At 32.9% G+C, this 21,154-nt stretch overlaps 2 protein-coding genes across 3 annotated transcripts; both read left to right on the plus strand.

Annotated features, from left to right (window-relative positions):
- Nucleotides 1-3,466: 3,466 nt before the first annotated feature.
- Nucleotides 3,467-8,041, plus strand: LOC120274746 (NAC domain-containing protein 40-like). Of its 2 annotated transcripts, XM_039281276.1 has the most exons (7): nucleotides 3,467-3,546; nucleotides 3,957-4,174; nucleotides 4,998-5,251; nucleotides 5,418-5,612; nucleotides 6,666-7,011; nucleotides 7,118-7,258; nucleotides 7,365-8,041. In XM_039281276.1, the coding sequence occupies exons 2-7, from the start codon at nucleotides 4,012-4,014 to the stop codon at nucleotides 7,625-7,627; spliced, it is 1,362 nt and encodes a 453-aa protein (XP_039137210.1). In that variant the 5' UTR covers nucleotides 3,467-3,546; nucleotides 3,957-4,011; the 3' UTR covers nucleotides 7,628-8,041. The 2 variants fall into 2 exon arrangements, with proteins under 2 accessions (XP_039137210.1, XP_039137211.1); XM_039281277.1 differs by lacking the exon at nucleotides 7,118-7,258.
- A 4,700-nt stretch (nucleotides 8,042-12,741) lies between these two features.
- Nucleotides 12,742-16,517, plus strand: LOC120274883. Its single transcript, XM_039281428.1, has 6 exons — nucleotides 12,742-13,154; nucleotides 14,748-14,874; nucleotides 15,608-15,747; nucleotides 15,854-15,916; nucleotides 16,008-16,076; nucleotides 16,164-16,517. The coding sequence occupies exons 1-6, from the start codon at nucleotides 12,969-12,971 to the stop codon at nucleotides 16,233-16,235; spliced, it is 657 nt and encodes a 218-aa protein (XP_039137362.1). The 5' UTR covers nucleotides 12,742-12,968; the 3' UTR covers nucleotides 16,236-16,517.
- Nucleotides 16,518-21,154: the final 4,637 nt, after the last annotated feature.

The raw sequence follows: 21,154 nt of genomic DNA on the forward strand, positions 1-21,154 counted from the left end.
CGACTGGTGCTCAGACTTGACTAAAATAGTGGCAACCTAAGCATGAAGAAGGTGAAGCTCATTTTTCCAAAAATACCTCACATATATATATAGACAAATGCGATAAGCACCAAATCAAATGACAAGTAAATATGAAGATGCACTAGTTACGGTGGCTTAAATGACCTCTTAAGGATATTTTTTAGTTTTAATTCACTTGCAATTTTTTTGAAATATTTTTCTTATATATTTTAACTTGAGGTTCCTATACATACATGCAAATGATTTCCTTATCATTTGGTTTTGGGGATTTTAGTTTTTTTAATAGAACTTTGGAAGGGATTAATAAGCAAAAAGAAGTTTTTATGACTTTTTTTTAAAGAGAATCGATGATTTTGTCTCTATCAAATAAAGAAGAGTTAACCGTGTTAAATGTTTTTTTTTTTCCTTTTTTTTATTAAGTATTATAAAAAAAAAATTGTCCTTATTTTGTAAGTATGGGACCCACAAGTTTTGTTTTAATTTTAAAAAATTATTATGATAAAAAATATTTTGCATGTGTTATTGGTATCAGTTTTTTTGTTACTTAGGGGCTGTTTGGTTTCTCGTAAGTAGATGTAATGTAATTTAATTTACAGGTAAATTCCAAACCTTGGTTACATTTGTTTTTTTTATAAAAGTTACCGCTCTTCACCCTCTCCTCAAACCCCTCCGGCACCGGCGACCCAATCATTCTAATGCACCAAATGAATCGAGTTCTCCTTCGCTCCAGTGTCTTCGTCAACGCCAAGCCCTGTTCGATTCCCGGCATGAACTGGCTTCGAAGCAAAAGTAGATGACAGCTGGCCAGAAAATCATCTAGCCACGTTGATAACTCCTCCAGCATCGCATCAACGATCATCTCATCTTTTATGAATTTCCACTACGGTGAGCCGGAGCTAGCGTGGTAGTAGTGGTAGAGAGAAGGGAGGTGAGAGAAAAGGAAGGAAAGGGAGACGGGGATGGAAGGAAAGGAGATGGGGGAGTGGGAGGGGAGAGGGAGGTCGATCCAGAGACGGTGAAGATGGAGATGAGAAGAATGTCAGTGCAATAAAAGACGAGATGGGGAACAATGATGTCTGTGGCGAGTCGGTGAGTCCAAGGGAGGAAGAAGTCGGAGATGACGGCGGTGGGGTGGTGAGATTGGGACATAGAAAGAGGTCCAGAATAACTAAAAAAAAATAAAATACATTTTAAATAGGTAAAATTTATTTTATTTAACTTAAATAAATAACTAAGTATTAGATTTAAATAGTTAAATTCAAGGATATTGAATAACTAATTTAAATAAATAAAATAGATTTTAAATAGATAAAATTCATTAACTTAAATCTATTTAAATAAATAAAATACGTTAAATTTAAATAATTAAAATAGATATAAAATGAAATATTAAAGATAAATATAAAATTTGGAAAAATGGGTAATCTCACCACTTATTTTATATGGTGATTTTAACCCATAATTTATTTCAAACCAAACACTTGAAAAATAAATACAGCATTTTCATTTACAGGTAACCCAACAATTATGATATAAGTTAAAATACAGTAATTTGACTTGCATGTAATTTAATTTACACTGTAATTTAAAATATGGGTAACCAAACAACGCTTAGAGTGTTTATTTCGGAGAAAACCTGAGATTAAACAACAAATCTCACGCAAGGCGATGGTACATGTACTTGTTAAACTTGTTTCGCATCCCTGCATGTTCTTGAATATCTTTATATAGGAGTGTTTGTTATCTATTTATAAAAAAATATAAACATATATATATATATATATAATTATATATAATTTAGATATATGTAATTTTTTTAAAATGATCACAAACGGTGGAATATAATTATACGCAGCGCATAACACGTCATATCGTATATGTCTTTCAACAACACACAACAATGTTTTAGGAGTTGGTGGGCTTTTGCCATGTCATCTCAGTGAACCAAAATGTTGTTGATGGCAATGTCAAGTAAATATTTTGAAATCAATGGGCTAATGTTTATGAGTTACTCGTTTTTGATAGACTTTGTGCACAGTCCCCCTTATCCCTCATCAAATTGTCACCGATATATATAATATATATAAATATTTATTTATGCCATTATATTTTTAATATATATATATATATATATTTCTTTTTTCTTGCCACGTGTTCCAGTGTTACTTGCCATACAAAGCAAAAGTAACCACAAGTTGATGGATTATAACCTTCATTTTCTCCTCAAAAGACGTGGTCGCCGTCTTCAGAACTTGACACGTGTCCGCCAAATACCAGTTGTGAAACGGGTCGGTACTCGTTTCACCATAATTTTTGTCCTAATATTATCTGTTTTTATGATTACATGGAGATAATTTTTATTCAATACTCCTACTTCCCTTATCCAAATGATTTGTACTTGTGAAATGTTTTTTTAATTATTTAAAATTTTAAATTTTAAAATTATGTATTAATATATTTTTTTTTACCGATTTCACTTTAAAAATTGAGTTATTATTTTTTTTTGTTGGATCAATTTCTTTTCATAATACTGATTTAAGTGAACAATTTGTTTATTATTTTAAAAAATAAAATTATCCCAATTGAGTGGTTAATGGTAACATTTTAGAGTCTTTTAAAGAAAAAAAATAATGAAAATTTGATTTTTGCATATAATAATTAATTTTGTAAGGGTTTAGACTCCTTGTAAAATTAAAGTAAGGGTGTATGAGACATTTACTTTGCGCTCACCCATTTTTGAGCTTAGGCAGTATAGGGCTAAAGTAACGATGCAAGAAACATTTACTTCGCACTGACCTTTTTTTGAGCGTAGGCAGAGATACCTGCCACTCTTCTAAAAAAAATTAATTTTTATTTTTCAATGGAAATAGGATTGAATAGGTAGTCTATTATAATTAAAATTAATTTTTATTAATGCTGAGTAGATGGCACTTAAGTAATTTATATCGGTTTTTTAAAATAAAATATAAATAATATAAACCAGGAGATAAATTAAAAAAAAAATTAATAATTTTGATTACGTTAAATTATGAAATATTCTAACTAATACCTTTTTGTCTGAAATTTACAAAATTATCAGACAAACTAAATAAACAAAACTCAAGCGGGGAAACGAACACATGGGAAACGGGAATTGAGAATTCGGCCACGCCACGTGGGGCGTAGTTAGACTTTTCAACCAAGTAACAACGCTGTGCCCCGCTTCAAATATCAACCCTACATCCATCCCGAGATCGAGAACTTACAAATCTCAATCAAGAATCGAGCGGCTGATGTATCATAGGCGTACGTCATCTTCCAAAGCTAACTGTGTGCTGCGTTAAGACGCTAACTATGGTTAGCTGAAAGGGATTATCGTTCCATCCCAGCCGTTGAAAGGAAATGATCGGACGGCTGAGATTGTGAGACTGACCCTATAAATATCACCTTGTTCGAAGGGCGTATCATTCGAGGCCAAAACGAAGTCGAGTGAGAGAGAGCGAGCGCGGAGAGGGTGGAGGGCGAGCTGGGAGCTCCGCCTCTGAGGTTAGAGGATGGAAATTTGGCGAATTTTGAGTTGATTTTTGCTGAATTTTTGGTGATTTGAGTTTGAATCTTCATTTCGTCATGTGATTCTTTGTTTGATTCCATTTCTCTGTGAATTTCCGTGTTTTTTTACTAAATTCGATGCGGTAATGGACATGGATGGTTGTGGTTTGGGATCTTTTGATGGAATTGTAGGGATTTGTTCCCGATTCGGAACCCTAGTTTTTTTTTGTGATGTGATCGATGGGGGTTTTTGGATTCTTTGATACGGAATGAATCATCGGGAGATTCTTTGTTTTTTTGGGTATGCTTTGGGTTCTAGTTGGTTTTGTTTTGGATATTTTGCTTTTTTTCATGCCTTTTGAGGCTGACTGTGGTTTTTATTTTTATATTTTTGGGATTTTGAGAAGAATTTAGGCAGGGGCCTTGGGTTTTGATCGGTTTTGTTGGTATCGAGATATTGCGATGTGTCCGCCGCCTTCCGATTTGCTGCTATTTGGGGATGATGCTTTGTCAAGTGATGAAGATATTGTATCTTTCCTGGGAGGTTGGAAAGTTGGGGATCCTATTCCGGTTAACGTGATCGGAGAAGTTGACCCTCTCAGCATCCATCCATGTCATTTGCCTGGTTAGTTTATGTTCATCATTCAAAAATTAGATTTTGAGTTTATTTATATTTTATTTTTATGTTATGTCTTAGTATATAAATTAAATTGAGCTATGTTCTGTATGTTCCCTTGAAAAACCATAGTGATTCCGCCCGGATTTCGGGGAAAAACTGGATTTTTGATGAAGTTATTAGTTCAACTCTAGGCTGTGGTTGTTTTCATGGTTCATGCTTTGAATCTTGGGGAGGTTTCTAAGTCTTGATGTGTTGTCTTATTTGTATCAGGGGAGAGATGAGTCTTAACATGATCCCAAGTTTCAAGCAAATGAGATTGCTTTAATGGGCTAGTGAAAAGAAAATCTTGAAGTGGTAGAATGTGTGGATGTTGTTTGATTTTCTTGCGGAATTATTTCATTGTTATTATTTCTGTTTCTCTTGATATAGCACACAAAAATATGTAGCAATATTGGGTGCACTTCCCAGAAAGTCCTATTGTAAGGTATGGATGTTTAACAATTGCATGATTTGCATTGTTCTTTCCTTGAGTTTGTAATTTTTTTTTTTAAAACACATTCCTCTAAGGATTTTTATGGTATCACTTACCTTATAATGTTATTCTTTTGAATTTTTAACCTCTTTACTTTGATTGACCAAGAATGGCAGTGCTATAGCTTCTCATGTTTCTTTCGTATCATGCACCCTGTTAGTCATGAATCTCCTATTTTGCCCCACACCGGTCCTTTGTTGCATGGTTAATGTGCTGCTTTTCACATTATTTACTCCACAGGGGTTCTGAAAGGCAAACACAAGATTAACTTAGCTTATTTGTTGTATTGATCTGCAGAGGGCATATTATACCTTTGTAGTTCAGGTGATCCACAATCATGTAAGGCAAACAGTGAAATCAAGGAGACAAGTGATGGATATTGGAAGTCCAATGGTGAAGATTTCAGAATATTAGCAAACAACCTTAAGGTTGGGAGGAAAACTACATGGGAATTCTATTCTGGTGAGGTGCCATTTGGGAAGAAAACTGGCTGGATGATGCACGAGTACCAAGCTGAGCAAAAGCCATGCGAAGGAATTATAGCCACAAAGGTGACTAAGAAGTACTGCACTCTACAATTCATGTTATATTATAGGACAACTTGACAATTCTTATTTATTTAATTATTTTAAAATCAATGATTGCTGTTTGACAAACTGTTACTGAATGCTTTAAAAAAAAATTCCAATTGACCATGATCTGGTTGTATGCATACAGGAATCCAGCTTTATGTGCAGAATATTCAGGCACAGTGATCAATGCCTTAATTGTGAAGGGCAGCATAATTCTGAACATGCAAACTGTTTAGATGATGCTGATGCTAATAGTGAAGCTGTAGAAGCAATGTGGCGATCCTTTTTACAAGGAGATAAAAGCAATCATTCTGACCAGGATGATGAAAATCAGACCCAGGTACTCTAGTCCTTAATTTTAAATCTCCCATCCTTAAGATGCCATAATTGAACTTATTCTGTCAGTTGATACATGGTTTTTTTTCAATATAATGGCTCTCAATTTGTTTCCTTATTGTGAAATATGTTGGTTCATCTGGGTAGGTTGTGGCCAATGTTCTATTTTTATTTTACGTAATCAGTTCATGTCAGTTAGTTTGTTAATATAGGTCCTTAATGATGAGGAATCCATGAATTCTGATTGTTAAAATTGCTTCACCACTTTTAGAATGTTTCTTTACTATGCAAGTTTTTTTTTTTAATTATTATTATTATTTATTTATTTATTTAAATTATTATAATTATTTTTAGTATGGTTAGATGTTGTTTACTTACCCCTTTTGTTTGGTTGAAGTAGGGTTTCTCTGGCCTGAGCCAGCTTGGCCTGAAACTGAATATGATTCCTTGGGTTTTATTTTGATCATGATATGAAGAGGTAAAAATTAAGCGAAGCTTATTATTGTTGGAAGTTTCTTAGTTTTCAGAAAAAGTTGATATCACTTCAAGTGGATGATAGCTTCCATACAAGATATGGCAAAAGTAGTAGGGAAATGCTGTGGGAAAATGTCCTAAAGTTACAGATGTAGATGATTATGTCAAAATATTATTTCACTAATGTAGCATTACAAAGGAGCTAGGTTTTATTTCAGTGCAATAATATAGGCTTGCAGTAATATTTTCTATTAACTCTAATGGCCTTGTTACTATGCTTACATTTTAAAATGCATCTGAATTCTAATTATCCTGTCATTAAATCCTTTTTGACTGGCAGTAAGTTAAGTTCAATGTCTCATTCAGTAGGTATTAATGTGTGTGTGTGTGTGCAAATCAGCTAAGAGTTATTTATGCAACTTATCTAGTCTTGAGATTCTTCTGTAAGAGCATATGGACCTCACAAATGTGTTTCTCTCTGCAAAATAAATAAATAAATAAATAATAAATAAATCAGCCGTTCTTTCGGTTTTATGTGGCATAGTAATTTTTAGTTTGCTCCACTGTCCTTACATCTGTATAGGTATTTCTTGGGGAAGAGCAAAGGGAGTTGGCAATCACTGGTGGAAACCGTCAGGATATATTGGTTGTTGATTCCTCTGTGGATGTGGATGCAACTGATGAATTCCTAGAGGGGGATTACATTGAACTGGATGACCTTTGTAGTTTGGCGTCTTCTTCATCAAGTTCAGATAACTCCAGTATTATGTTGATAAACTCCGAGGAATACTTAGATGTGGATGCCTTCAACCTAAGAGATCTGGAGAGTGAGAGCGTCCACGATACGAGTGAAGAACACATAGAGAGTGGATTTTGTATGTCTACTTTGTCCAGACCAAATCAGGTCCTGAATAATCCACCTCCAACAGGTATCATGCTCTCATTGATAGTATTGTCATTCCTCTGGATTCTGCGGAATAATGTTATCTATCTTTATTGTGTAATTCGGATCTGATTGGAAACTTCTTTCCCTAGGTTTGAACTCAGAGGAATATTTTGATGCACATGCCCTCCTAAGAGATCTGGTGGATACAAGGGAAGAACATATAGACAATAGATTTAGTATATCTACTTTGTCCAGACCAAACCAGGTCATGAGTATTCCACCTCCAACAGGTATCATTCTCTCATTGATAGTATTGACATTTCTCTGGATTCTGCAGAGTTATGTTATCTCACTCAATTGTGTAATTCGTATCTGATTGGAAATGTCTTTCATTAGGTTTATTAAACAATAGCATTGATAATCTGATGGTTGAGGAGCGCACATCTCCCCTTGGCAATGGTCTGGTCTCTGCCTCCACTTTGTCCCTGCTGTCTACTGAACCTCAGTGTAATGGTGAAGCTTCTACATCCGGCACATCTCATGACAATTCGGGAAACCAAACTCTTAATGGAAAAGTTAATGGGAGCCCAATAAGACCAGATTCAAGTTCTGTTGGCTCAAAGCCTGGGAAAATATATTTCTTCTTTGGATTGTTTTAGCCTCACATTATCTATCAACACCTGTGTGGTGTCTGCCAAGAAGGTTTAGAGCAACAACCGAGTATAGCTATAGCTATTTATGTTTAGTCAGATGAGAGCTTCTCTGGAGCTCCGGAGATACTGATTCTTATGAGCTTGTATAGTGTGGTCGACCATCAACCTCCTGCGAGAAGCAGATTGTCTAAAATGTTGGAAGCAATTTGGTTGTCTACCATGAAATCTAGCTCTATATCATTCTCTTAGATCTTCAGATGGCATACTAGATCAGCAGGACTCGACACGTGAACACACATTATTAGAATCATATTTCCTGTATAAAAGAATTCCTCCATTTCCCTTCTTTTTCTGTAAACATAGCTACAGATTACGACCTATCCTCTGAAATAATAATAAGGCTCATTGTATTATGTGTTATATGGAAGTGAACTATTTCTGTGTCTCGTCATTTGGTATTCTTGCTCTGACTTTGATTATGATGGTATTGGTGCAGGGCAAGATGGTTCATTTGTCTGTAATGATTTGTATTTAGATTTCAGAATTATTGAGCTGTGATTATCAAGCAAGCATGAAGCGAATCTGTGGTGAGTTATTTTTATGTATGTTCTGTATGGAATTTAGTTGTTCATTTGAATTGCTAGTACAAATTTGCTGCTTTGATTATGTCTTCAAATATTTCATTTACTAGAAGATTGATTATGTTATGTTATTCTAGAGGAGACGGTCCGACCAATGGTCGGACGATATATTCTCTCATGATAAAAGTAGCTGAATTATTTCATTATGCATTTTTTTTTCTTTTATCAATTTTGTGCAAGAACCACACACTCACAGCACTTACATTCAGAGATTTGGGGAAAATTTTATTAGGATTCACTGTACGTGCTATCGTAAGGGACCCATGTTGAATTGCAGCATGTGTGTCAACATCTGTAATCTATACATTGCATTAGTAATTTAGGGTTTCGTGTTTAAGATTTATTCAAGTTTATCGCAATGGTGGTTAGTTGATAAAGTTTATTTTGATCGGTCTTGGTTTTTGAAGTACATTTCACCAGTTAAGTCCTTCAATTTGTAGACTGTGTCGATCATTTGTAAAATGTCTATTTTACTGAGATTGCCTGGTGAGTGCAGATCACCATTATTTTTGTGCTGTTGTGAGATGGAATATCAGAGATCTAGTAACAAATAGTCATCCAAATCTCAATTCAATCTGGTCAAAAAAAAATATGCCACATCCCAAATCTTGATAATTTGTTACATTTGATTTATAATGAAAACAATGACATTGATGGTTGATATGAAGTGAATGAGGAATGGAACTTTCCAGTGGGTTTATTAATGCTTTAGCTTGGATTTATTGATGATAAATTTGCATTATTCATCTCTTTATCTGATTTAACATCATCATTAAATCCTATGATTCTTAGTTACATTTGACTTATAGCAAAAACCAGAACATTGAATGGTGGGTTAGTGTTACCTTGGCACAAATTGAATGACCAATTTAATTCTTCAGGAGAATTACTACTCTGTCTGAGGACCCCTTACAGATGATTGTGAAATTCTGCTAGAATTTTTTGACGATAAGTTCAGCTAATTATGACTCTTTTTCTCCTTTGATTTATTTAATTATTCATAAGTAAATCTCATGATTCTGATCAGTTCCATTTGATTCATATTAGAAAACCACAACATTGAGTAGTGGGACAGTGTTACTGAGACACAAATTGAATTAGCAATGAAGATTGTCATATTTTTCCTAGGATTTATTGATGATTTATTTTTATCATGTCTCTCTTTTTCCCTTTTTGATTTGATAAATGATATGATTCTTGGGTACATTAGAACTTATTATAATAAAAATCACAACATTTAGTATAGTGTGGTGGGAAATGGTAATGATACAAAAGTGAATGAGCAATGAAGCTTTTCAGGAGAAAATGGTGCTCAATTTGGGGTCCATGGTGTGATCAAGTATGATGGGCAGAAGAATAAGAATGGAGTTGCATTGCAGGGCCTTTAATCTTTAAACAGCCTTTTTAGATCTTATGGGAAATTTGAGGCCCACTCTTACATTCATTACAATGTGTATTTTGATTGAGAAGAGATAATCAAGCAGAAGTAGAGATAACAAAATAAGTGAAGAAAACGCCGATATCTCACTATTCCGTGTGATTTCATTTCTATTGTACTGCATTATGTATTTGTCGGGTAAATATCTTGAGTGGGTACTGTACTATGATCAATTTTCACTTTGAGCATCAAATTTCAATTTGTATTATTTCGGCTATCCAACTTCAATTTGGTTTCACCGAGCGGGTACTAATAGGTTTTTGAGAGGAATTTGATGACGATGTTACCAGAATTGCCTTGTCAGTAGCAATTCATGGTGTCATCTACTGACGCGTACATACCACATCATCAATAATGTCAATGTAGTACCTATTATGCAATTCAATGATGTCCTCATATATATATATATATATATATATATATATATAATAGGTGGCAATATAGACATTGTTGATGATGTAGCATGTACATGTCAGTGGATGATGTCATCAATTACTACTGACAAGGTAATTCTGGCAACAACGCTATTAAATTCTTCCTAGAAACCTCTTGGTACCCGTCCAGTGAAACCAAATTAAAGTTGAGTAACCAAAATAATACAAATTGAAGTTTGATACTCAAAGTAAAATTTGATCATAGTATAGTACCCACTAAAGTCCATATCCTTCAATTACGTATGTATCTGTATGGCGTATTCTCATCCTTCACCTAAAATATTTTTTTTTCCAATAGATTCAATTTATATACATAATAATTATCTTATTTATTTATCTTGTTCATGTGTCTGATAGTTTTCTTGCAATTCTAATATGCAGATGTCTGGAAAAGCAGCAAACCAGGCAGGTGCTTGCATTGGTTCCTTATCTGTTCACCAGGTAGTGTATCTTTTGAAAGATCACAATGTTATAAATGAGAAAGGTATGGAATTGAATGAGACCAAGCTGTCCCCCAAGGACTATTATAACACCCACATATATTTCAATATTATCATATATAAATATATATATATATATATATATATATTTGTAAAGGGAGAGATTTTTGATTAATGGAAGTCTGAATGATTTCCAGAAGAACCAGCCTTGCAGTGTCTCAGGAACTGTCTCCAAATTGGGCTCAAAAACATTTCCTTAGTCCTCTGAGTGGGGCCTATATTTTTCCTTTTTCTTTCTTTTTCTTTTTATAGAAAAAAAAATCTTGGAATAATGTCAGGTTGGGTGATGTCTAACATTATATTTATTAATTCAATATTTGCAATATAATTATATATATATATTGTAAAATTAAGATGAAGTTTTATGAGGAAGATTTTTGTCTTAGTTAAGAGATAATATGAGTCTCATTATTTCATGTGTTTAAGGAGTTTTTTTTTATTATAATTTGGAGTTTATTTTTTATAAAGTTGACAAACGGCAAAACAAAGATGACCCAGAAAGTGAATTGTAATAGGAGAGATTTGAACTCGAGACATCTCAATTATAAGTACGACTCGGGGTTTGAACTCGAGACCTCTCTTTTAATCACAAGTATGAGTAATTATCAGTGGATTAGTCTACAATTTTTTTGTAAGACTGATATTTGAAGTTAATAAGCAAATAATGTATTTATAAATAAAAGAGTGTTTTACTTTTCTGAATATGTAGACCTGATATTTTTATTAATTTTTTATAATAATAGTTAATGGTTTATCATGTATGACAATGCACCTTAACATTGAGATAGGTGAATCATGAAAATCTTATTTTATTTATTTATTTATTTTATGTGTTGATCTTTACACGCGCACACACACATAATAATAAAATAAATTGTTTGATAATTATATATTCATAGATCAAAGTATAATGAAGGGTTTTTTATTTTTAAAAATAATTTATTTTCAAACATTTAAAATCAATAACTGAATTAAAGTTAAGTTTTTAGTTAAAATATTTAAATATAGTTTGTGTTAAAAAAAACTCTTGTCTTCTTAAAATTCTTCATACATTAATTAAATTAATGAACCATTATTTATTGTGTTTTTCATATGAATATTTTTTTTTATTAACTTACAATAAATTCAATTTATTTCATTATAAAAACTTAAATCAACGTTTTATGATCAAAATAAACCTCAATCCAACGGTGCCAATTCCTTCCCGCGTTATCCAACGGATGAGATTTTTCAGCGTCATGATGTGCGGCTGAGGATGCTCGCAGATGGCGGGAAACCACCAGGTCTTGTTTTCCCAGGAACGCCCACAGATATTTTTAAGGGACCGAAAGCGAAAGCCAAGAAAAGGACGTCCGTCGTGCTCTGACGCTGTGCCACGTGGCAAATGAACATGGGAATTTTACATATAACCCCAATAAACTTGATAATATTATTATATATATATATGTATTTATTTATTACAATAAAATACAAAAAGCTTCACTTAAAGGACATTCTTGTTCTTTGGATTATTTTATATTTACATGTGAGTTCCGTGAAAAGTTAAAAGGACTTGCAAGCAATTTCATACTTTTTGAAGGGGGCGGCAATAAAGTTAAAAGAATTATTTTACATTTACACCCATGTAAAACCTCAAAATCAGACATATGTGTCTATTTTAGTATATTTCCCCTTTCAAAAGTAATTTTACACGTACCCCTCCACCAGTCAAAACACAGGTAGACTGGTAGAGAATTTTTTTATTTTGATTTTAAAAAAAATTAAAACAATCAAGCATAGAAATAAAAATATAAAAAAACTAGCAAAAATCTCAATTTTATTCAAGTTTATATAGAAATAAAAATTCAAAGAGGATGTTTTGATAATTACAAGACTCAAGTAGACATGATTGTAAAAAGATCCAAAAAAGTGTCAATTCGGAGTAAATTACCGAAAATAACCCTGAAAGTAACGGCCGTTACCGTCACACAATTCCTGCCGTCAGGCTCGTAACGGCAAACCCGTACCCGAGACAAGTGGGCCCCATACTACTGACGGAATGAATACGTGTCAAAATATTATTGGATGAGTCTTGGTCGTCGGGATTCATAGCAGCGAAAGCAGACAGCGAGCGAGAAAAGAAAGCACAGTCACTCTCATCCGAAACCCTCTTTCTCTCTCTCTCACACACACTCCTCTTCCGGATTTCCCCCAATTCCCCGCATTTCTTCGATCTTTCCTCCAATTCTCTCCAAAGTTGGAATCTTTTTCGAGCGCCAATGCTTGATCTTGCTTTTCAGGGGGGTTGATGGCTTGAATTTGGAGGAATTTTAGTGGTTTTTTGGTGCTGGAATCATGCTGGAAGGTGGAATTGGTGGAGGGTATGGCCAGAGCTGCGGAGAGAGCAGCGAGGAGGAGCTCTCGGTGTTGCCGAGACATACCAAGGTGGTGGTCACTGGGAATAACCGCACTAAGTCGGTTCTTGTCGGGCTTCAAGGCGTGGTCAAGAAGGCTGTCGGGCTTGGCGGGTGGCATTGGCTGGTAACTTGATTGATTTTGATTGTTTGATTTGTTTTTCGTTTAATCTTTTCTTCTCTGGGAGATTTTGGTTGGTTTTTTTGGGGTGAAAGTTGGGAATTTTGTGATTTGAGATTTTTGAAGCTTTTGGATTGCAATTTGGGGTGGAGTGATCTTGATTTTTTGCTGGGTTTGATTGACAATGTGGGTGAATTGGTGAGTCTAGAGCTTGGGATTTGTGGGTTTTTAATTTTAAAAAAATTGGATCTTGTGCAATTAGGTATCTCTCTAAGTTTAATTCAGTTTAATGCGACTGAATTTTGTTTGAATTTATTGGTTTTAATTGCTTTTCGGATTCAATGGAATTGGGGTGGATGTATATTTAGGGTTTCTTACCTTTTTGAGCTAGTGATTGGTTGGCTTTCATTGCCAGGCTTTCTAGCATTTGCAATTATTGGAAATAAAAATTTGCATCCTTTGCTGTTCCGTATGCAATTTTGGTCTCTGTTTTTCATTTATATCATTTGGATTATTGTGCAAAAATTTGCTTCATATGATAGTTGGTCCTCTCTCTTTTTCTCTTTTTCTCTTTTTCTTTTTAGGGATTATTGGGTTTCCTACTTTCTATTGCAGCTTGATGGTCATGGTTTTCCAGCTTTGCTATTATTCAGATCTAGAAATTACTAATTGTAGCTCTCTATATGTAATTTAGGAAACTTGTTTTGAGCTGGTGGTCTGTTGGATGGAATTTTGCTAGGGTTTACTCTGTCTTTTGTTTTTATTTTTTAATTAATTACTTGCGTTCTGAGGAATTTTAGGGTTTCCTACTTTTTTACTTTTGGGTATAGCTTAAAGTTTAAGTTTTTCTTAGTCATCTGGTCATTGGAGGTTGATTCCAGCTGTGTTTTCCCCAGCAATTTAACTCAAATAGATGACTTTTACTTAAATTATTGTTTTTTTGTCCTTCCTGATTTTGCTAAGTTCACAGATAGATCAACATTTTAGAGTTTCCCAAACGTGATTAGGATTTCTTGTGCATAATTCTGCTATTCGGTTGCATTATTGGGATCACTGGTTTATTTGCTCTTGCTTTAGATATTCATTTTTTTTTAATTTCTTTTGAACTTTGGATCTAATACTTATCTTATTTATCTTCAATTATTTTATAGCTTTGGTTGTGAACCTGATTAATTTTATTTTCAAACTAGTCGTCTCTGTCCTAAACTGATCAACCTTTTGACTTTTCCATTAACCTGTAATGTACTCAGATTCTGATAGACAATTTTTGTGCGCAAGGATTGTACAGTGTCTTATGGTTTTTAATTCCTGATGTGCAAATTCTTGGCTGGTTTCTCATGATCTACAAAAAGAATACTTACATTGCCCTTTCCTTTTGTTTTGACCTTGATGATTTTGTGTCTTATATTTGGTTTATCATCAAGATAACTGTTTGGGTATTCCTTGCTTAATTATATCCATAAGTTTGATTGATGTCCCTTTTTTTTGTTTTTGGGCTTTCTGGCTAACATTGTTCATTTCATCTTATGAAGTCATTGCTTTCTGATGCAACTGGTATGAATTAAATGCTTCAAAGTGACCTCATTTACGAGCATGCAGGTTCTGACAAATGGCATAGAAGTAAAGCTGCAAAGAAATGCTCTAAGTGTAATTGAAGCTCCCACTGGTCATGAAGAGGATGATGAAATTGAATGCGAAAACATGCAATGGAATGCATCAGATATGGGTGAGTTTTTCTCAGCATTTATTTTGTTATCTGTTTCCATCCCCACCCCTCATGTATATTTTTCTTTAATATTTTATTTTATTTTTAAAAAAAAACACATGAATGGACCAGCTTTGAGCTGAGCATGTGAATTTACTGAGCCATCAAATCTTCTAGATGATGTATAATTAGGAATTTGTTTATCAAAAAAGAGCACATTGAGCTTGAATTTATAAATCACCTGATCTGGTTGTTGTTTCTGCAAGATTTCTTAAGTTCAATCAATGCTTGATTGCTATTTCTGTGTGTCATGTGAGCATGTTTGTACGTAGTCTTCAATTTTGGTAGACCCAGCGGTGATATCACATGTGTACATTCTTATTTTTCAAACATTTCTTATTGAACATTATTATTTTCAGTCTCAACTTTTGTTGAATTTGAGAGAGTATAAATACATTTCTTTTCTTTTACATGTACTAGTAGCATAGTTCATCTCCTATCTGATTTTAAAGAACATTAATCTGTAAAATTTTTATCCCATCTAATTCTGCTGGCTAAACATACAATTTTCTTTGAAATGAAATCATGAGCCATTTTTGTTGCTTAAGGTGGAGTTAGTTAGTACATCACTTGTAACTTTCTAATAATTTGCATCCTCTTTTCACTATTTTGCCAGCCTGCCTTGTCAGCCTTTCTTTCTTTTTTAATCTTTATATGATTATTTGATGTCTTTTACTGTAACTGGTTCTTACAGCATCCGATGACACTCAATCACATAAACCACAGAGATCAAAATCCCGGACACATAAGGTTTCCACTCACAAATCCTTGAGCAGGTCTCATTCATGTGATTCTCAGTCAAAAGGATCCATTTCATCATCAAGTGGCACCATGGTACTTAGAAACACAAGATGAAACACCAAACACTGTTCATCTCTCTTTACTAGTTCCATTACTTTTTAAAGACAAACAACTAAAACTTCCTAGCGGTTTGGTGCAGAAAGTAGACTTGAGCAAACTGGAAACTAATGCATTATGGAGATATTGGCATCACTTCAACCTTGTAAGCTCATCAGTTTAACTCAAATTGTTCTATTTGAAAATTTGACGATCATTTGTACTGTAATTTTAATTTTATCGGCTATGAAATACAGATGGGGGCCAGTCCTAACCCGTCAAAGGAGCAGTTAATCGATGTTGTTCAGAGGCATTTCATGTCCCAGGTACACCTTCATCTTGTCCAATGTACTCAGACTGGTTTGTAATGTCTGTGATCTGAACAATGTGAATCCGGCCAATTGCCCGTAAAGCAATTGGATGAGATGCAGGTGATCGTAGGGTTCGTTCAAGCAACAAAGCGTCTGAAGACGGTCTGCAACTGACCGGAATGTGGGGAGTGAGTCGTGAGGACTAACCGATCTATAGTTTGGCTTCATCATCATCATCATCTATGGCTACTTAATGTAACATGTATATCATCAGCATCGTCGATGTCGTCGTTGACTGCTGTCTTCGGTCTCTTATTAGTGTGTAATGTAGATATATATATATACACTTATATAAAGACTCTGAAGCCATTCTGTGATGGCTTTTGGACATTGCCAAGATGATGTACTGACTATTCCTGGAAATGGCAATCCCTTCTCTCTGCATTCCTTAATGCACTAGACTTATTCAGGTAGTGTTTCATATTCATCAGCATTATTATTTTTAAAAAAAAGTCAAATTAAACAGTATATATGTGTTTAAACTGACATGTTTTAATAACCAATAGTGCTATCTGGAGAAAATGCATGCATTTTGAGAGACAAGGGTGATGAATGGCATGAGAGGTTTGTCTGAAAAGTTTCAATGAGATTTATGTGTAAATGCATGTATTAATTAAATGCTGATGTTGGTTGGGTTGGTGGTCTCAATCCCATGATAATGCACTCTCTTTGGACCATGCACCAATCAGTTTATATATATATGTGTGTGTATGGCCTTTATTTTCATTTGATTTGATCTGATTTGAACACTCAGTTTACTTTCTGTCTACTCATTCAAGAATAATTTTCTGAGACTTCACACCAAATCACAATTTTCTTTGATATATATATATTAGAGAAAAATTAAAGAAAAATTGAAGTTCACGTTGTGGGGCTTAGAGCCAAGAGATATTTTTGTCTTTTTGAATAATATATAATGGTAATGTTTTTTTTTATATACACTTATATAAATGGATTTTTTTCTTTCAATATTGGTTTTTTATTTTTTATTTTTTAAATGGAAAGAGAATGCTTTTCGATGTTGGAGATCATCATATAAAAAAGTATACATTTTTTTTATTAGTTTAGAGGTTTTTTTGTCCGCAGCTGCAACTGGCAAGTGTGAGTATCATCAAATTTTTTAATGTTTTTTAATAAATATGAACAAATTATGTGTTATATATCAATATATTTGAGTAGATAATTTCTACAATATTACCCTTCACATGTGGTTCAAGCCAGTATCCTCACTAGGATAAACACCCTATATAGGAAATTAGACTTGATGTCAAAAATTAAACTATCGTTGGTCCACTGTCATCTACTACAATTAAGCTTTACAACACACACTTGTGCTTTCAATCCGTGTGAGCTGGAATACAAATCTATCTCTGTGAGCCCCACCCTTTAATTAAATCCTAGCCGTTGATGTGATTTTAATCCTAGCCGTTGTTAATAATTTTAATCCTAGCCATTGATATTACTAAACTAAATCCTAGCCATTGATTGCTCTTCAGGTCCTTCCGATTTAGATCACCGTTAGGAAAACAAGAAAGACCTAGTCTCATCCTTCTCTCCCTATTTGCGGGTGGTATCGGCGACGAGGAAAAGAGAAGGATCTCGTCGTCATGGGTTTGGTTGATTGACTGTCTTTGATGAGGTAAAACCCCTCTTCCTTGGATCTTTGAAAAATATTGTAGAATTATTATTGTATGTTAATGTCTGATATTAGTGATGGATGGGTGATTAATTTGTTAGGTTTTAGATTTCGTTTTTAATAATGGCAGAAACTCCTCTTCGATTTTAGAGGTCTTAGAGGCCGAATTTGGAGGAGAGTCGAATAAAAAACTTGTAGAGTTCGACGTTTTATAAATACCTGCAAAATTTCAGAATTTTTGGAGTAGTATTCTGTAAATTATAAATTTTTAGACGCAGGTGACGCGGACAGGATTTTTGTTAAGCCCTTGAACAGTTTTTGATTAATTTCATAATATTAAGTTCTGATTTAGATTTAGGTTTATATAATAAAGTTATAGAGGACGATTTTATCTTTGACTCTGCAAAATTTCAGAATTTTTAACCATGTAAATTGTGAGATATGATCAGATTTCTATAAGTGTGCTCAATAATATTTCTGCAGAAAACATAAAGATTGCTTAGCTAATTTGATGGTCTTGTAAATGGAATTTGGAGAAGAGTAATATAACAAAGTTATATAGTTTGATGTTTTCTAGATACCGGTAAAAATATAGATTCTTTGGATGAGTATTTTAAAAGTTATAGCATTATTAGTGTAATTGTGCCCAATGATTTTATTGTGCAGAATCTGAAGTTTGTTTGGTGTTTCTCATTGTCTCAGATGTTTTATCTGGTATAGCATAAAATAAGAAAATGATGCATTACTGAGTTATCTGACTACATGTAAAATATTATTGCTTTTGAGATTTTATATTGAGAGATATTCATATTTGAAAGGGATACGTCTAAATTATAAGCATTCAGAAATAGTTGGACATTCAATTGAATGTTATAAATTGTGTAGTACTTTAAGTTGTGTGAATTTCGGATATGTCATATTGTTAGATGTCTTTTTTCCCAGAATTTTGAAATTTGTGATTTGTAAAAGTGTATGTGAAGTTATGAGGGTTTTAGCACTAATTGATCATGTTGAAATTATTGATATGACTTTTAGAGTGGGTAATTGCTATTGTAGCCTCGCAATAATTAATATTTGGGAGTGTAGAATAATAGTTGAACTTTTTGCATTTGTACCCTTCTAAAAATATTTTTGTTTAATACTATTGCTTGTTAGTAGGACATACCAAAGGTGTAAAGTTTGGGAGTATTTTTTGAGGCGTTAATCAGATAAGTATCCCACATATAAATCATATTATATGAATATACTTGAGAATTCTAGTTTTGTGAACTTTTGAAATTTTTGAGAAAAATACTGATTATTTATTTATTTATTATTATTTTTGGAATTATTTTAAATTATTTGAAATTCCGAGTGAGTAATATTTTATTTTGAATTAGAATTATCTGAAAGGATTGAACATCTATTTAAATTCAGATTATTTAATTTCTAAAGTTTTAGACAGCTTATTTAAATATGTATTACTTCAATTGTGAATTTCAGATATTTTTTAGTTAATTTTTGATTAATTATTATTAATATATTTTTTTTAAATTATCTGTTCATGGTTGGATTAAAATAACTGGTTTATTTTGATATGATAAAAATGGAATCACTCGACTGCAAATTAGTTGCATTTTGCCCATATGAATTTTGACAATTTATTGTTTTGTGAACATGAAATATTTTGACACAATACTCGTAGTCCCCAAACTAACTTTGCAATAACCCTGTCACTGAGGTTAAACACTGAATGTATCGACATGTACTCTGATATAGAAATTATAGTTTGCCACCGCTTTTCGTCGGTGAAGAATAACGGCCTCTGATAAATCTGGCTCGGTTTGGGTCACCGAGGGTAAAAAAAAATGAGTTTTGATAATTCTGGCTAGAATCACCGAGGGTAAATATATGAGTTCTGTCATTTTGTTTTGATAATAGTTGTTTGGGGGACCTATATGCTTGGTTTTGACATCTGTGTTTATTTGAAATAAATTTGATTTCTGATTTTGATTTTGATAATTTATGATTTTTGTAAATGATCCCTATAATTTTTTTTAGTGGGTGCTTACTAGACTGTCAAGCTCATAATCTGTTGTTTATTTTTTTTTCATATCAGGAGCTTGATAAATCACCACTTGAGAATCGGGTTTTGAGGCCTTGCACATTTACTGGGTCTTGGTCTTGTAGGTGTGTGGTCGTTTGTTAGCGCACCGGGTCTGGCGAGCCGAGTTCGGGGCGTGACAATCTCTTCAACAAAATTAACACCTTATACAGGAGACGTAGACGGATTTAGAGGGGGGCAAGGGTGTGCTCAAGCACCCCCTTGCCCTGTGAATATATATATATATATATTAAAATATTAATAATTATAATTCATACTCATAGTGATACTCTTTATTTATTATTTTTTTTAAATTTTACCCACCTAAATAAATTAAATAAAAATAATAAAATTACTATATTAAATAAAATTGATGTTAAGTAACAGTAATAAATAATATGGCTAACCAAACATGGATCTTCAAATATTTTGTTTTTAAATTTTATATTTAGAAATAGTTTTTTCTTGAACTTTCGATACATAATTGTTAATGTTTTAGGTATCAATGTAAAAAATAGTAATAATAAATAACAATAAAAATAAAACCCTATAAAAATTCAATTTTTATTTCAAAATCTCATTGCAGATTGTGAGTTTTCTCTTTTCGCTCAATCTATTTTGAGTTTATATTTTATCTTTTAGAGTGATTATTTGTTGTCTAAAAATATTTGATATTTGTTAAATAATTGTTGAATATTTATTAAATATTTGGTTTTTTATTTGGTATGAAAATTGTCGTGGATATTTATTGTAATTAATTTTTATGAAATTTTGATTATTCATACATTATTTTTTAAATAATTGTTGCATAAATGAATTTAGATTATGAATTTGTGCTAAATTATTTTTTAATTATATTATTTGTTAATTTTGTGTTTAACTGTTAATTAAGTTATTTACTAATTATGTAGATATGATAGGTTTTGTACATTTCAACTTAGATGGATGTACATTTTATATTTTTAAAATATTAATTATTATTATCTTAAATTTAAATTAATTAAATTATTTAATATTTATAATTTTTTTAAATTCAGCACTCCTAAATTTTATTTCCAGTTTCGCCAGGAGAGATCAAACTGCTGTTGATGCACTGCCATCTACTACACATGAGAAGGCTATTAAATTTTTTTTTTTCTGATTATTGCTAAAAAAATTTAGTTTTAAATAGTATACATGTAATTATTAAAGAATTCCCTGCAACTCTTTTGAAGGAGGGGCTTTATAGGGTTTTCAGAAAAATAATAGGGACCAACAGAGTGCTTTTCAGAATTTCCTAGAAAGAGAAGGAGGTAAGTGTAAAAATATACCATA

The sequence above is a fragment of the Dioscorea cayenensis genome, chromosome 13 (assembly GCF_009730915.1).
Source record: "Dioscorea cayenensis subsp. rotundata cultivar TDr96_F1 chromosome 13, TDr96_F1_v2_PseudoChromosome.rev07_lg8_w22 25.fasta, whole genome shotgun sequence".
Classification (NCBI taxonomy): domain Eukaryota; kingdom Viridiplantae; phylum Streptophyta; class Magnoliopsida; order Dioscoreales; family Dioscoreaceae; genus Dioscorea; species Dioscorea cayenensis.

Excerpts from the sequence above, each read along its gene's own strand:
- LOC120274746 (XM_039281276.1), top strand. The coding sequence starts at position 4,012 with ATGTGTCCGCCGCCTTCCGATTTGCTGCTATTTGGGGATGATGCTTTG. Across the intron at positions 5,613-6,665 it reads ATGATGAAAATCAGACCCAG|GTATTTCTTGGGGAAGAGCA; the intron begins GTACTCTAGTCC and ends ACATCTGTATAG. Across the intron at positions 7,012-7,117 it reads GAATAATCCACCTCCAACAG|GTTTGAACTCAGAGGAATAT; the intron begins GTATCATGCTCT and ends TTCTTTCCCTAG.
- LOC120274883 (XM_039281428.1), top strand. The coding sequence starts at position 12,969 with ATGCTGGAAGGTGGAATTGGTGGAGGGTATGGCCAGAGCTGCGGAGAG. Across the intron at positions 13,155-14,747 it reads TTGGCGGGTGGCATTGGCTG|GTTCTGACAAATGGCATAGA; the intron begins GTAACTTGATTG and ends ACGAGCATGCAG. Across the intron at positions 16,077-16,163 it reads AGAGGCATTTCATGTCCCAG|CAATTGGATGAGATGCAGGT; the intron begins GTACACCTTCAT and ends TTGCCCGTAAAG.